General features: G+C 44.1%; 1 protein-coding gene across 1 annotated transcript in view; it reads right to left on the reverse strand.

Moving 5' to 3' along the window:
• Positions 1 to 526: 526 nt before the first annotated feature.
• LOC145411596 (uncharacterized) overlaps positions 527 to 13,837 on the reverse strand; it is a 35,923-nt gene continuing 22,612 nt past the window's right edge. The window contains exons 4-10 of the mRNA XM_080281609.1: positions 10,951 to 11,019; positions 8,652 to 8,751; positions 7,089 to 7,095; positions 5,909 to 6,021; positions 4,147 to 4,251; positions 1,574 to 1,818; positions 527 to 662 (exon numbers count right to left, since the gene is read on the reverse strand). Coding sequence (XP_080137735.1) covers positions 527 to 662; positions 1,574 to 1,818; positions 4,147 to 4,251; positions 5,909 to 6,021; positions 7,089 to 7,095; positions 8,652 to 8,751; positions 10,951 to 11,019 — 775 coding nt within the window. The remainder of the gene's footprint in view (positions 663 to 1,573; positions 1,819 to 4,146; positions 4,252 to 5,908; positions 6,022 to 7,088; positions 7,096 to 8,651; positions 8,752 to 10,950; positions 11,020 to 13,837) is intronic.

Consider the following 13,837-nt stretch of genomic DNA (forward strand, 5'->3'; position numbering starts at 1 on the left):
CCACTTGTCTCCCCTGTGTGTGTGTGTGTGTGTGTGTGTGTGTGTGTGTGTGTGTGTGAGTGAGAGTGGTAGTGAATGACAGAGGTGAGTGAACGAGTGCATGAGAGTGGGATAGTGAGTGGGTGAGAGTGGTGAGTGAGTGAGGATGAGCAAGAGTGAGTGAGTGAATGAGTGAGAGTGAGTGTGTAAATGAGAGTGGGTGAGTGAGACTGGGGGCGGGGGGGTTGTAGGGCTGTTGGGCTTTCTCGACTCCTTCCCTGTCCCCCCACCCTCTCTCACCCCCGCTTGTCTCCCTCCCCCATCCCTGCTTGTCTCCCTCTCCATCCATTCCCCCACCCTCCCCTACCCCCACTTGGCGCACTGTTAGCAGCCTGCTTGGCTGTTTAGTTGCCCTGAAGTGGTGTTGAACACCGCACGTCCCACCACCCTACCCTCCAGCATGTGATGTTTGATGTGCCATTTTTATTTACCAATAGTATTGTTTATGAGGATAATAACATTACCTATGGTGTTTCTGTGTCAGTTTCTATTGATTGAGTAAGGTATATGCGAGTGTGGGTTTGGGTCTGGAACACATCTTTGGCTTTTCTTCAGCACCTTTGGGGAAAATTGCTTCGATATCCGACATATTGCTGACCGAACACTCCCACTGGTACACAACACTGCTGGATATCAGGGTATACGTGTATTGCTTTAATAGAACCAAGATAGCTGTGCCAGATATTGCACCGACAGATAATTGAGAGTTCACTGTACTTATCATAACCATATGAATGTATTGAGTGGGTCTAAACTGTTGGGAAAGGAAAAATTTAGGTTTATGAGTGAGGTGCCCGGTACCTATCTGCCTATCTATCTATAGCCAGAGACCATAATCCTGTAAGGGGTGGTCGTTTGCCTCTGAGTTACAGTAGTTGTTTTACAGTGAGGGGTACTAACTCTCTGTCAACCCACATGCTGACACGTAGGGAACACGCCTGGGTTGGTTAGATGGTTACCACCTAGCATTGTAAATGGTTTTCTGGGTAACCAATTAGGATAAATCCCAGGGGTTCTGTGCTTCCATTATCGCGCAATTTCGGTAGCATGCACTCGGAGCGGTATCATGCACGATAACCAAGGGAGCATTGTTTCCTCATTGTATCGAATTTGGGGCAGTTCTTGAGAGGGTAAGGAGATTTCCAGTCCTTGCTATCTGTTTCCTAGTAACCTTCATAACATGCTGTGAATTCAGGGGAAAATTTATTATTCTCTAAAATTCCAGGGACACCTGTTATTCTCATAGCAAAGAAGAAAGAAAACTGTTTGGAGAAGTGTACTTGTTTGTGAAACTCAGCTTGCATCTAGATTCAGTGCACCTGTCACGGAGTTTGGTTAAGTGAATATGACTGACTAGTTATTACAACTGTAGTCACACAAGATTCCTGTCTTACCATCCAGGTCAGCAGGAAACAGCCACCTACTACCATTTTTGAGTTAACAATTATACCTCTGAGCAAGGCCATGAATTCTGACAACTTGAATTATCAATAAATGTGTCACATTTCCTTATAGTACTCCGCTGACAGCTCACAAACATTTCTGCATTACTGTTCCTAATTCTGAATACTTATCACTCCACGTATCAGTAGGAAAGACAATGATGATGATGAGCAAAAGGATCTTCTTATCAAGGACATCTCTGGCAGTGTCAAACTTCTCAACTGTGGGTGGCTGAGGCAAAGGTATAGCATGAATTTCAGGCAAATCCTCCAGGGGAAAGGCTGGGTGCCACCTCTTGATGGCCACACTCGAGTTGGTGGTGAGCGAATCCAGTGACTGTAGGGAAAACAATGACAATCAGTGAGAATTATGTAATCGGTTGGAGATACAGTAAGTCCATATTACATAATCATCCTTCTTATTTGCTACCTTTTTATGCTATTCAAAGCTAATAATGACATTTACAGGGTCCAGTAATACAAGATAAGTCTTCACTATACAGGTATTGTCATCATCCCTGTTTACTGATTTTTTTACACAATTCTAGGATAACAATTCATGAAAACTCAGTCAGCAATACACTGTCCTCATTACTGGAATGTTTCCTTTCTTTATGGCCTTTGCTGCAAATGTCCCCGTCAGATTACGGGCAGAAGGCCTGTAAAAGTTCCAGTACTAAGTATAAGGCTGTTTTGCCAAGTTTCTCCAGTTTACAGTATAAGTTGTTTGACAACGCAGTGATATTTTGTAAAACATTGCCAACAGTCAATGAGAACTTATTGTATCAACTTTAACATATATAACAAAATGTATTAATCTATTCATAGTACTGTATATCATATACCCAAGTACAGGAAAAAAATAAAATTGACGTTAAAGAAATTACATCTACAAACACTTTATTAAGAGAACTTGAATGAAACTACGTGTATGGTACACCTATGATTATCCAATACATGGCTGAGACTATTACAAAGATCAGAACGAGAGTAATGGAAGATAGTGAAAGCTGATGATGGATGGTAGAAGATGGAATACCAAAATCTATAACACACACTGACAACGATGTGAGCGTCATTAACTGAAATGGCTGTAAAATCTACAATAAATGGATACCGACCAAGTTCATTCAATATAAAACATCAATAAAACAACAGTACAGCATATCAAGTGAGCTGGATTTCTGTTCAGTTATCTCTATGATGCAGATCTGGTCCTCCAGAGGAACTCTTGATTGCAAGAGTAGCTCAAGGAATAAAAATGGCAGACAAACAAAAAGTACTGTATGATTATTGCATGGCAACTCATGCAGGATTCTTTTAACCCCACTTACGTGCTGACTGGGCTGTCATGCTCTGAGAAGAAGGTGGGTGTCTGAACCCATCACAGATCTACACCTCACCTCACTTGTTACGGTTGTCAGGTAAAAACCAAGTACCAGGTAGGGGGGCTCACTATCCACTCACTCCATGTAATGCTGCTCTCGGGTGACAGCCCTTTCCTCTCTTCCTTCCTTTTTCCTTCCTTCATCTTCGGTCTTCTTTTCCCTCTTTCTTTCCTCTTATTTCTCTCTAGGGTGACTCTACACTGAATGACAAGCCAAACGGTCTCCTGTACACCAGGAAACCATTTACTACGCTGGATGGTAACAATTTAACCAAACAATCGCACCTGGTGGTTTAGTGGGAATATCAAGGGGCTCCAACCAGAGTGGGCGTGCGTCGGTTTATATCCAAAGGGTTGTTGGAGTTTATTGCTCACATAATGCCACTCAGGGTTGCGTGAGGCTGGTCATTCTCATCTTAAATGTCAGGACCAACCTGCTTAGCCCCAAGCTCATACGCTCCTCATGGGGCAACACAGTTTTAGATGATGTATGATGTATATACTCTGATTATACCTAATTAACAACACAGAAAGTTATCTACCAGCCACCTTTCTAACAGTTTGAACATTAAGACCAGTGGATTAAATGCAAGTGAACAGATATTACATGGTTAGCAGATAGATACCCATCTCAGTTCAATCAACAAAATATCTGCTAGAGTAATAACTTCCTATTCATATTCTAGCTAGTGAGATGACAAACCACCTGTACTAAATAAGCCATGGATGTGGAAAATCCAAACAGTTAGTGTACACCTATTAGCTGCCACAGGAAAAACTGACAACATACCAAACCTAACCCAAAGTGATAGCCACTGCAGCAACTGGAAGTTTTAATAAGAAGGATAAAGGCTGAGCAGACAACACATACACATTCACGGAATACAATCTAACATAACCGGAACTTTAACCCTTACCGAGCTGCAGACCTCATATGAGGCACAGTGGTCTGCACGGGCCAAGCTGCAAGCCTCATATGGGGTACAATTTACATTGGTTATAAAACAATGACTAAGGAGAGGTAAACTACTGTACCTTACAAAGAATCAGCCTGGCATGAGTTAAAAACAACTCAAAGAGATCAGTTCTAATCCCCAGCAGTAAGAGAGCATTAAAATTATCAAAACCTCTGAAGACATTTCACAGTGTCAGAGCAACCAAACTCCCTTATGTACTGTAGCAATAAACATAATATTCAATACACGACAGAAAATTTTGACAAGCACTGGTTTTTTAGTCATGACAACCTGGAAAGAAAAAAAAAAAATTTTTCCTCACCTTTAAGAACTCTTCTTGATGTTCCTTGATAATGTTTATAAGAAGGATGTGGAAGATGTTGCGATGCTGAACAAGTACAATGTAATCCATCTTGCGGTACTGCACCTGGAGGTGTTAGGATAAAACACATACAATGAAACATACTGGTTGTGAATAAGCAACTTCCTATATGTAAGCATCTAAAATGTAAGCAAAAAAAAAAAAAAAAGAGAAACCTCATCATGTTCATTTAATCCCACCAAAGAGTGAGATAAGGAAGGATCTGGAAACATGGAAAAAAGAAAGTACAAAAGTGGGGAACCTATCAACTTCTATCAACACACAAAACTTTACACTTATTTATTTGAACTCGTACTTTCAAATCACGCCACACGGACACTAACAAAGCTGATGTAAACTAGCCTGAAAAGATTCTGTTCACTCTAAGCAAGTAACACAGTATCTTATGCATACCCCAGACTTTTTATACTCCACCCTTCACCATTCATCCCCATCCCCATCCCTCCTTGAACAAGTCAAGAGTTATCTTCTCTCACAAGTTAATTTATATACAGTACAGCTACTGCCAAGTGGTCTCAACCACAGACAGGTTGGTGTACTATGTTGCTTAACCCCCATCCACTGGGTGACGTGTATACACGTCAAAATGAGGCTTTGGTGGGGCCACTAGGTGGCATGTACACATGTCTAAATTTGGCTTTGGTGGGGCTGCCTGGTGACGTGTATACACGTCAAAATCTGGCTTCAGAGGGGCTGCTGGGTGATGTGTATAAACTCAAGTGTCTTTCTGCCACCATTTGAACAGGCCGCCATTATATCTCACCAACAGAGGGTAGAGAGGAAGTCACTCTATAGCACGCTGGAGAGAGTCAGTCTATCCCATACCTTTGCCAAGTGTACAACACTTTCTTCAGGTTCCTAAATCTGATTCCGTCTGCACCGCCTGTAGCCAATTGCATCATCCACCCCTGCCAAGCTTCTTTCCTAGGATTTTAGAAAAGGGCTCATTGATGGTGCCATATGGCATGCCTTGGATGCAACAGTGTCTAGCTAATCCATAGTCAGTGCATCGGGCAGATGCAAGAGCACCTCTTTGGCTCCGAAAATTAGTTATCTTCCTCACGTCATCGCTCATCAACGCAAGAACGTACAGAACTGGGGATACTTTCATTCGCAAGAGGAAGAGATTTTGAGTAAAATGGTCATTAATTCGTTTTCCCAAGTGCAATTCTTTTCGAGATATTACGGTCTCAAAACAAGCAATTTTCAGCGGTTTCTGAGAAATTGCCCATAGTAAGGTGACGACTGCGTTAAAAGTAGCCCAGCATTTGGGGGTGAAACATTCAGAAACATTTTACTCCATTTTGTTTGAGTGTGAGTTTGGCCCGGCATTATTGAACTGCATATGCTTAACCTTTCTTAATGCATGAAATGTGCTCAGGGTTATCCACTATTAAGGTATATGAGTCAAGAACCTTTTAGAAAGACTAACTTTCCATCTTATGGTAAATTCAGTCAAAACTTCCCAGGATTCAGAGTGGCTAGTCCCTATTACTATAGTTTGACTTTATGAACTTTAACTGTATGTCTTGGTACATCCTCAAATCTTTTGATCCCAGTCCATTTTTTGCTGCCATCTTTCCCCAAGCGTATCACAAGTTATCTGCAGTTAAATTAAGATAGTAATGTTGGATGCTGCTGTGGATGTGGATGTCCCCACTGCATATGTGACAAACTGACTATAAATCAGCACTTACAGTACCTTTGGGTTGAATGGTTCAGCTAGGTCATCAGATCTAGGGTTAAGGTTCTGTGTGGCAGGAGTCTTATAGTCCAGGTTGGGTGTCACTGTCAGCTGGAAGGAACTCTTGGTGCCTATCAAAACCCAAGAAATTAGCAATGATAGTATATCATCAACCAGTTCTCCAGTAACATTTTTATTTATCATTTGCAGATATATATACAGTAGGTTGGTGGAGGGTTAGTGCCCCTCCCCATAAAGCAAGTAACTCATAGACAAGCTGGCCACCCCTCACGGGAATAAGGCGTCCGGCAAATGACTGATTCAACTGACAAAAATATAAACACTAATTTACACTTTACTCTCAGCAGCTTAAACTCACCCAAAACTAACATAATGTTACAATGATCATTCAATATTATTTCAGGTGCAATATAACCTGTTTTAATCTGACAAAGATCCCTTTCAGCACAAGCTATGACCAAGTGTTGTATGGCTGGAGGGCTTATTTGATTAGTATCCAAGAAGACTCATTCCTACATTATAACATCACATCAAATTTCATGCAACCACCACTCACTGTTCGAGTTATAAGAGTGCCCTAGTTCCATCACATGAAAATAATCCATCTATCTATCTATCTATTGCCAGACGCCTCAATCCCGTTCGGGGAGGCCACAAACAAATCGCCTCCACGTTGCCCTGTCCCCCGCCTTTTCACTGCCCTGCTCCCAACTCACATCCCCCTCTCTCATATACCTCTCCACCCCATCCCTCCACCTCATCCTCGGCCTCCCCCTCCCTCTCCTCCCCTCCACCTCACTCACATACACTCTCTTCGTCAGTCTCTCATCCATCCTCTCCACATGGCCAAACCACCCCAGTGTATTCATCCTAACGCTTCCTATCACATCCACATCCACACCAAAATGCTCCTTTATATCCTCATTTGTCAGCCTATCTCTCCATGTGACTCCACAGGCTCCTCTTAAATAACTCATTTCCACTGCTCTCACTCTTGACTTGTGTCCTTCCAACAATGTCCAAGCTTCACTTCCATACGTTAGAGTTGGTATCACAATACTGTCATGTAGTAACTTTTTCACTTCCATGCTCACTTCCCTGTTTCTTATCACTGCTTTCAAGGAACCAGCAACCTTTCTTCCCTGCTGTACCCTTTCAAGCACTTCTTTCACCAAACCTCCATCCTTACTTATCACACTACCCAAGTACTTAAACGTACTCACATTTTCCAATTCCTTACCATCCAACCTCACTGTACCTTCACTGACTTCACCTCTCTCAAAGACCATCACTTTACTCTTCCCTACATTCACCTTTAGATTCCGTTTCTTACACACTCTCCCAGACTCATCCACCAAGCCTTGCAGCTCCCCTTCGTCTTCACTCAACAACACAGTATCATCTGCAAACAACAGTACAGGGAGTTTCCAAACACTACCCTCTCTCATCCACCTCTTATATTACCCCATCGATGTACAGATTGAACAACCATGGAGACATGACACATCCTTATTTCAACCCAACCGTCAAAGAGAAAAATTCACTCAGTTCACCACCCACACGCACTGCAGCCTTAGCACCATCATAAATACTCTTCACATCATTCAACAACTTCCCATCTACTCCCTATATTCTTAATACTTCCCACAATCCTTGTCTATTGACCCTGTCATATGCTTTCTCCAAATCCATGAAAGCTGCATACAACTTCTTTCCCTTCTCTAGAAACTTTTCCACTAAAGATCTAAGAATGAATATCTGATCTACACAACCTCTTCCCTTCTTGAAGCCTCTTTGTTCTTCTCCAACTAATTCTTCTGTTCTTTCTCTAACTCTGTCAATAAGTATCCTACCGTACACTTTTACTATTATACTAAGAAGACAAATGCCCCTATGATTACCACACACTTCTTTTTCCCCTTTTCCTTTGTACAAAGGAATAATTATACCTGACTTCCAATCCTCCGGGACTCTACCTTCCTCCCAGGCCAATCTGCACATCTTCCACATCCATTCTACTACTATGTCTCCCCAGTGCTTCAGCATTTCACCACACACTTCATCAATTCCTGGGGCTTTCCCCAATTTTACTTTCTTCATTGCTTCCACAACTCCTATCCTATTGATTTCTTCCTGTCTTCTCATCTCCCTTCTCCCAGCCATTCCCCTGCCACTTATACTTGCATTACTTCCATCCTCTATGTTCAACAATTCCTTAAAGCGTTCTCTCCATCTGTTCACTTTTTCTCCCTTCTCCACTAGTAATCTACTATTTTTATCTTTCACTTCCCTGCTTACTTCACTGCCACCCTGTCTTACTGTCTTCACCTCTTTCCAGAACATTTTCTTACAGTCCCTCCACTTTACACTCAAATTCCTTCCAAATTCCTCATCCACTCTCTTCTTACTCTCTCTTACTAACCATTTCACCTCTCTCTTTCTTTCTACATATAACTCTCTCTTCCGCCTCTCTACTTCTTCCACGCCCCTATTTCTCATCCATTCATTGTATGCTTTCTTCTTTTGTGCCACAGCCTGTCTTACCTCTTCATTCCACCACGCTGTTCCTTGCACCCCCTTCCGTCTTCTCTTCCTCCCACACACCACATCACACGCTGCACATATTTCTTCTGTGAATATCCTACACGCACATTCCACGTCCCCCATCTGCTCCAAATCATATTTGCCCAATCGTTCCTCCACTTCTTATATTCTGCCTTTTTGTCACCTAATTCTGTACAGTCCCTGAGAAAACATTGGTCTTGATGGGTTCCTGTGTAAAGAAGTAAGCCAAAGGAAAAACCGTCTTGATCTGCCCCAGGTGGTGCTCAAAGAACGTCCTCTCCCCAGAAGAAAGAAAGTTACTTTATACACTGTATTTAACCTCATCAGTCTAAGGACATATATACATTTTTTTTTTTGACAATTTTATCATCATCATCAGGACCTCCTTTCCCACCCTAAGGCAGGGTGAGAAGTGGCAATGTCCAGACAGCCTAAGTTTGCCTACTCCAATGGGCCATGCTTCTATTCACTCATCATTCAAGCCCCTGGAATCCTGGTGCTGTACCCAGGAAACCATTTACTACGCTGAGTGGTAACCATAACCGAGGCTTTGGGGTGAGTTAAGTGTCCCCAGATACCCCTGTCTGAAATCACTTAATCATGGCAGACGCATCAGACAATTACATACAGCTTGGAATATACTCTTTAAACTAGAGGGGTCTGACGCCAGCAAAACCCGCTCAGTACCAGAAGTTTGTCCAAATTGCCACACTGAGGTGGTTTGGCCATGTGGAGAGGATGGAGGGTGAAAGACTGACGAAGAGAGTGTAGGTGAGTGAGGTGGAGGGGGAGGCCGAGGATGAGATGGAGGGATGGGTTGGAGAGGTATATGAGAGAGGGGGGTGTGAGTTGGGAGCAGGGCAGTGAAATGGCGGGGGACAGGGCGACTTGGAGGCGATTTGTTTGTGGCCACCCCAAACGGGATTGAGACGTCTGGCAATAGATAGATAGATAGATAATTGTCTGATTGCATAAAAAAAAAATAAACTGAAAAATGTAAGGTACTGTACTGCCTGACTGACAAAGACGAAAAAGAAAAATAGGAAAGGATGATAACTGGCTGGACAAAGGAAAAAAAGGCAACAGAAGGTGATTTTTAGAAATAAATCTTCCACAACACTCCATGATGCTTTAAGTGCTTCATCTGTGAAAAATGTTGAGTAACTCTGGTAAACAAATCGGGGCCCTCTTTCTGGGCACCAAAATGTGAGAAATGTTTAATGTATCCAAGTCGGTATCCCTGCCGGGACACCGCTATGCAAGAATTTTCTCGGTACACAACTCGTAGGTCGTTACTCTTCCCTAAAGTTGTCTAAGTAAATCAAACAAGTCTCAGAGTTAGGTGATACGTAAATTAAATTTAACTCACCTACAATACTATTCTTCTATCTTATCTCTTCGCTAATCCCCCCTTGAATTGGCCAATTCGTGAAGGTTACTTAGCTATATGAAGAGGGAGTGATCGTTAACCGATGACGATGAGGCTGCCTGGTATAGTTGCTTGGGGAAGCAAGCGTCCTTATGGTGTGTATATACAACGTGCTAACTCCACGAGAGCTAGGAGCAGAGTGCGTGAACGCGGCAAGCCCCAACACCTCATCGCATTGTGGGTTGCCAACTTTTATTTAATTACAGTGCTAAATACAGTTAAATTACATCATGATATGTACAGGGCAAATCTAACAAATTAATCTTAGTTCCACTTAAACTAAAGTTAGACCAAATATTCCCTTTAACTATGTAAATATCTTAATTCCACATCTGCCTTAACAGGGGAATCTTTCCCTGCTTGCCACGTCACCTATAGCACAGATACAGTTTAGGTCAGTGGAAAATACCACATAATTACATGTATTTACAATGCATAGTTGTCCACGGAGGTTAAATGCAGTAGCATTTAATTTATCAATAACAAGAATTATTAAAGAGAACGTCGTTTCTGGGTTATTAAAACCGCTTGAATAATTAACAACAGTCTCTACGTCCTCTGCCTTTAACCAGGGATAACTATGATAAATTTAGAGAGCGCAACTGCTCTGGGGGAAAATATTTCCCACATCATCTCTGTTAGAACAACAACACATGACTAACGGAAGGAATGTTGTGAAATAAGACAATTGTCCCCCCCCCAACAAACATGCTTACTAATTCACTGATCCTAGATTTTTTTCCCTTCATACTTCCACTGAAATACTGTACCTAATCTGCATACATACTGAAGCTCTGAAACTTCACTGCTTGACGAAAGGAAATGTCTCCAGTGTAGAGGATAGTTAATCACCTGGTAGTAACAAGAATAATAATTAAAAAAAAAAAGACATCATGAACGGACTTAAAGGATACTTTTAACCACTTAGCTGTAATACAAGGCAATGCTGCAAAGCTGATTAAAATTAACGACAAGTATCATGAATATAATTTAAGAAAGACTTTAGTGTAAACGACTTAACACACCAACATTAAGTTATGTGTACCATCTAAGCATCTCCTGGACAGCTGGCTTGAGTTTCGAGTATGTTACAACTTCCTGGCGGTTATGAAGGTGTTGGGGTGAGAACCAGGAGGGAGATGGAAACAACTAGGCCAGTTTGAGATTTACTCTTATAGGTCCAGGCAAGGGCACGTCCTCTCTTTAGCGTGGCCTAAGTCAGACTGTCCACCAAGCCCCAGGTGCGGGCGGTGGTAGGAAAACTTCCCATGCAAATACAAACTCCAACACCCCCTCTCCACTGCAGTGAACTCCCCACTTTCTGAAGTATTGATACAATGCACATTGGTCGAGTATGAGGGAGGTCACTGCAGTAACAGAACAATGGGAAAATACTGATATTCCTCAGAACTTAACACTAGTTGTTCCATGACACAATAGTGGCAAAAATTACATGTTACGTACATGCTGGCTTAAGAATACCATACTTGATGCAATGATACGGTATGGAATTCAATTACATGTGCTTGGGCAACCATTGCTCTGGTATCATGGTATGAGTGCAGCAAGGTTATACATAATAAAAAACACCTTAACATGCCTGCGGATGTAACACATTGCATTGTCATGGTACATAGTTTTCTAGGTGTCTTGGGGTGCGCTTAACGTGCCACGGCCTCTCCAGGGAAGGGAAAGGCTGAGGGGTCTTCCCACTGCAGTCGTCCCCCGCCAGTGACCACTCTTGACATGCGTGGTGGATGTCTGTTCTATCTCCTCATAGGGGCGAAGGTGGCAAAGGTTCCTGAGGGTGGCTTGCTCACTGCCGTCCAGCCACACCAGGTATTGCCTTGGGGCTGGAGTGTCAACAATGACCATTACAATGTCCCACTGCCCAGTCTTCTGGTTCTGTAGGCGCACCTGCTGGCCTGGGTTGAGAGAGGCAAAGTTGTGTACCATCTGGTTGAATCTTGTGGCCACTTTGTCTCCAGTGTGGGCCATGGCTTGTTCCCTGCTTCTCAGCATCCTGGCCCATCGCCTGCTGATCCCATTGTGTTCTTTGGCAGCAGGTACGGAGTCTCTCAGATGGCATCCCATCAGCAGCTGGGCTGGGGACGCATCGGTGTCATGTAGCGGGATGTTGAAGGACTGTAATTTGGCTCTGGCAACTGCATCCAAGTACACGGAGCCTCCCCGGCTGGTGTTGTTCCTCAGCAGCCTCGTAGCAGACTTGACTGCGGCCTCTGCTTGGCCGTTGGACTGTGGGTAATGGGCCGACGACACCCTCAGCTGCATTCACCACGTGGATAGGAATGCACTCATTTCCCCACTCACGAGGTTCGTACCCTCGTAACATGACAGGACCTCGGTGATACCAAACCTTTTGAACCACTTATGAAAGGCTGCTATGATCCGTGAGCTGGTGGTGCCCCTGGCAGATGCTCCACCTCCAGCCAGCCAGTTAACCTATCTGCATAAGTGATGTACTCTTCTCCCTCCAGTTGGAACAGGTCAGCCACTGCTTGCTGGAAGGGGTACTCTGGTGAGGGTGTGGGCAGCAAGTTTTCCAAGTTGTGATGGGGCATTGATTTCGCATACTTGACAGTGCCTCCTCTTCTGCTCCACCTCAGCATCTATGCCAGGCCAGTACATGCATTGCCTGGTGCGCCTGAGCATGGAGTCCCTGCCCTGGTGACCTGTGTGGAGGTTGGCTAGGGCTGCGCATAAAAGGGCTCTGGGAATTACAAGTTGCAGGTGCCCTTCATCGTTGGCATATACAACAGTATCCCCCTGGCATGACTGGTGCCTTCTCATCCTGTAGTATGGGCTGAGTGTTATTGGCTCCTCGTCCTTCCAGTCAGCCCAGTCTCCGGCACTCACGCATTCATGGAGGGGCCTGTAGTCCTCGTCCTGGTGTGCTTCCTCCACTTGATGGAGGTCCATGATAGCTCCTTCTTCATCTTCTAGAGTGCAGGCCATTGCTGCCGCAACCACAGCACATGCAGCCTTGTCTTCCGCCAGGTCTGTGTCATCTGGTCCACCTCATAGCAGGAGGTATCTTGAGAATGCATCTGCTGCACGGTTCACCTCCCCTTTCAGGTACTTCATGCAAAATGGGTACATCGATGTCTTCTCCTTGAGGCTGAGTATGGGGGGATTGCTGATGTCTTTCAGCTTTTTGTCCTTGAAGATCTTGGTGAGGGCACGGTGGTCTGTGATGAAGGTGAGGTCTGGACATCCCAGCAGGAACAGGAGCGACTTTTTCAGGCACCATGCAATGGCAAGGGCCTTCCCCTCCAAGCTGAGTAGTTCTTCTCAGCTGCTGTTAAATGGCGGCGGCTGCACAGGGCCAGTTCCCAGCCACCATTGCAGCACAGGGGGCATCTTGAGACACACTGGCAGTGCTGCTGCATGACTACAAAACCGATGCCAAGCCTGAAGTCAGTGAACACTGCTGCGGGCCGTGTGGCAACATAATACTGGAGGCCCCCCGCTGCAAGCTTCCCTATAGCCTGCTTTGTTGACTCAAAGATGAACTGGAGTTGGCCATCCCAGTACACCACATTCCCTGATGGTTTTTTCAGTAATTCTCTGAAGGGTTCCATGAGTTGTGCAACAGTGAGGAATGGCTCCACCTGGTTCACCAGCCCGATCCATGATCAGATACCTGTGAGGAAGGGACGTGGCAGCATCTGAATGTTGGTTATACTGCTTAGCAAGTCCTGGCTAGGCTCATACTCCTCCCAGCTGAGCTAATACCCAGCAAATGTCATGCTTCTCCTGCTGAAGCAGAATTTGTCTGGGTGGAACCTGATCCAATTTTCTGCACAAGTTTGCAGGAACTGGTATGTGTGTCGGAATGCATCAGCAATGCTACGGTCATGCATAAGCGTGTTGTCGACACATTTCAGTTTCCTGGGGATCTCTGCTGTTGC

Source organism: Coenobita brevimanus, chromosome 11 (assembly GCF_032717465.1).
Source record: "Coenobita brevimanus isolate Jiangsu-jjx chromosome 11, ASM3271746v2, whole genome shotgun sequence".
Classification (NCBI taxonomy): Eukaryota; Metazoa; Arthropoda; class Malacostraca; order Decapoda; family Coenobitidae; genus Coenobita; species Coenobita brevimanus.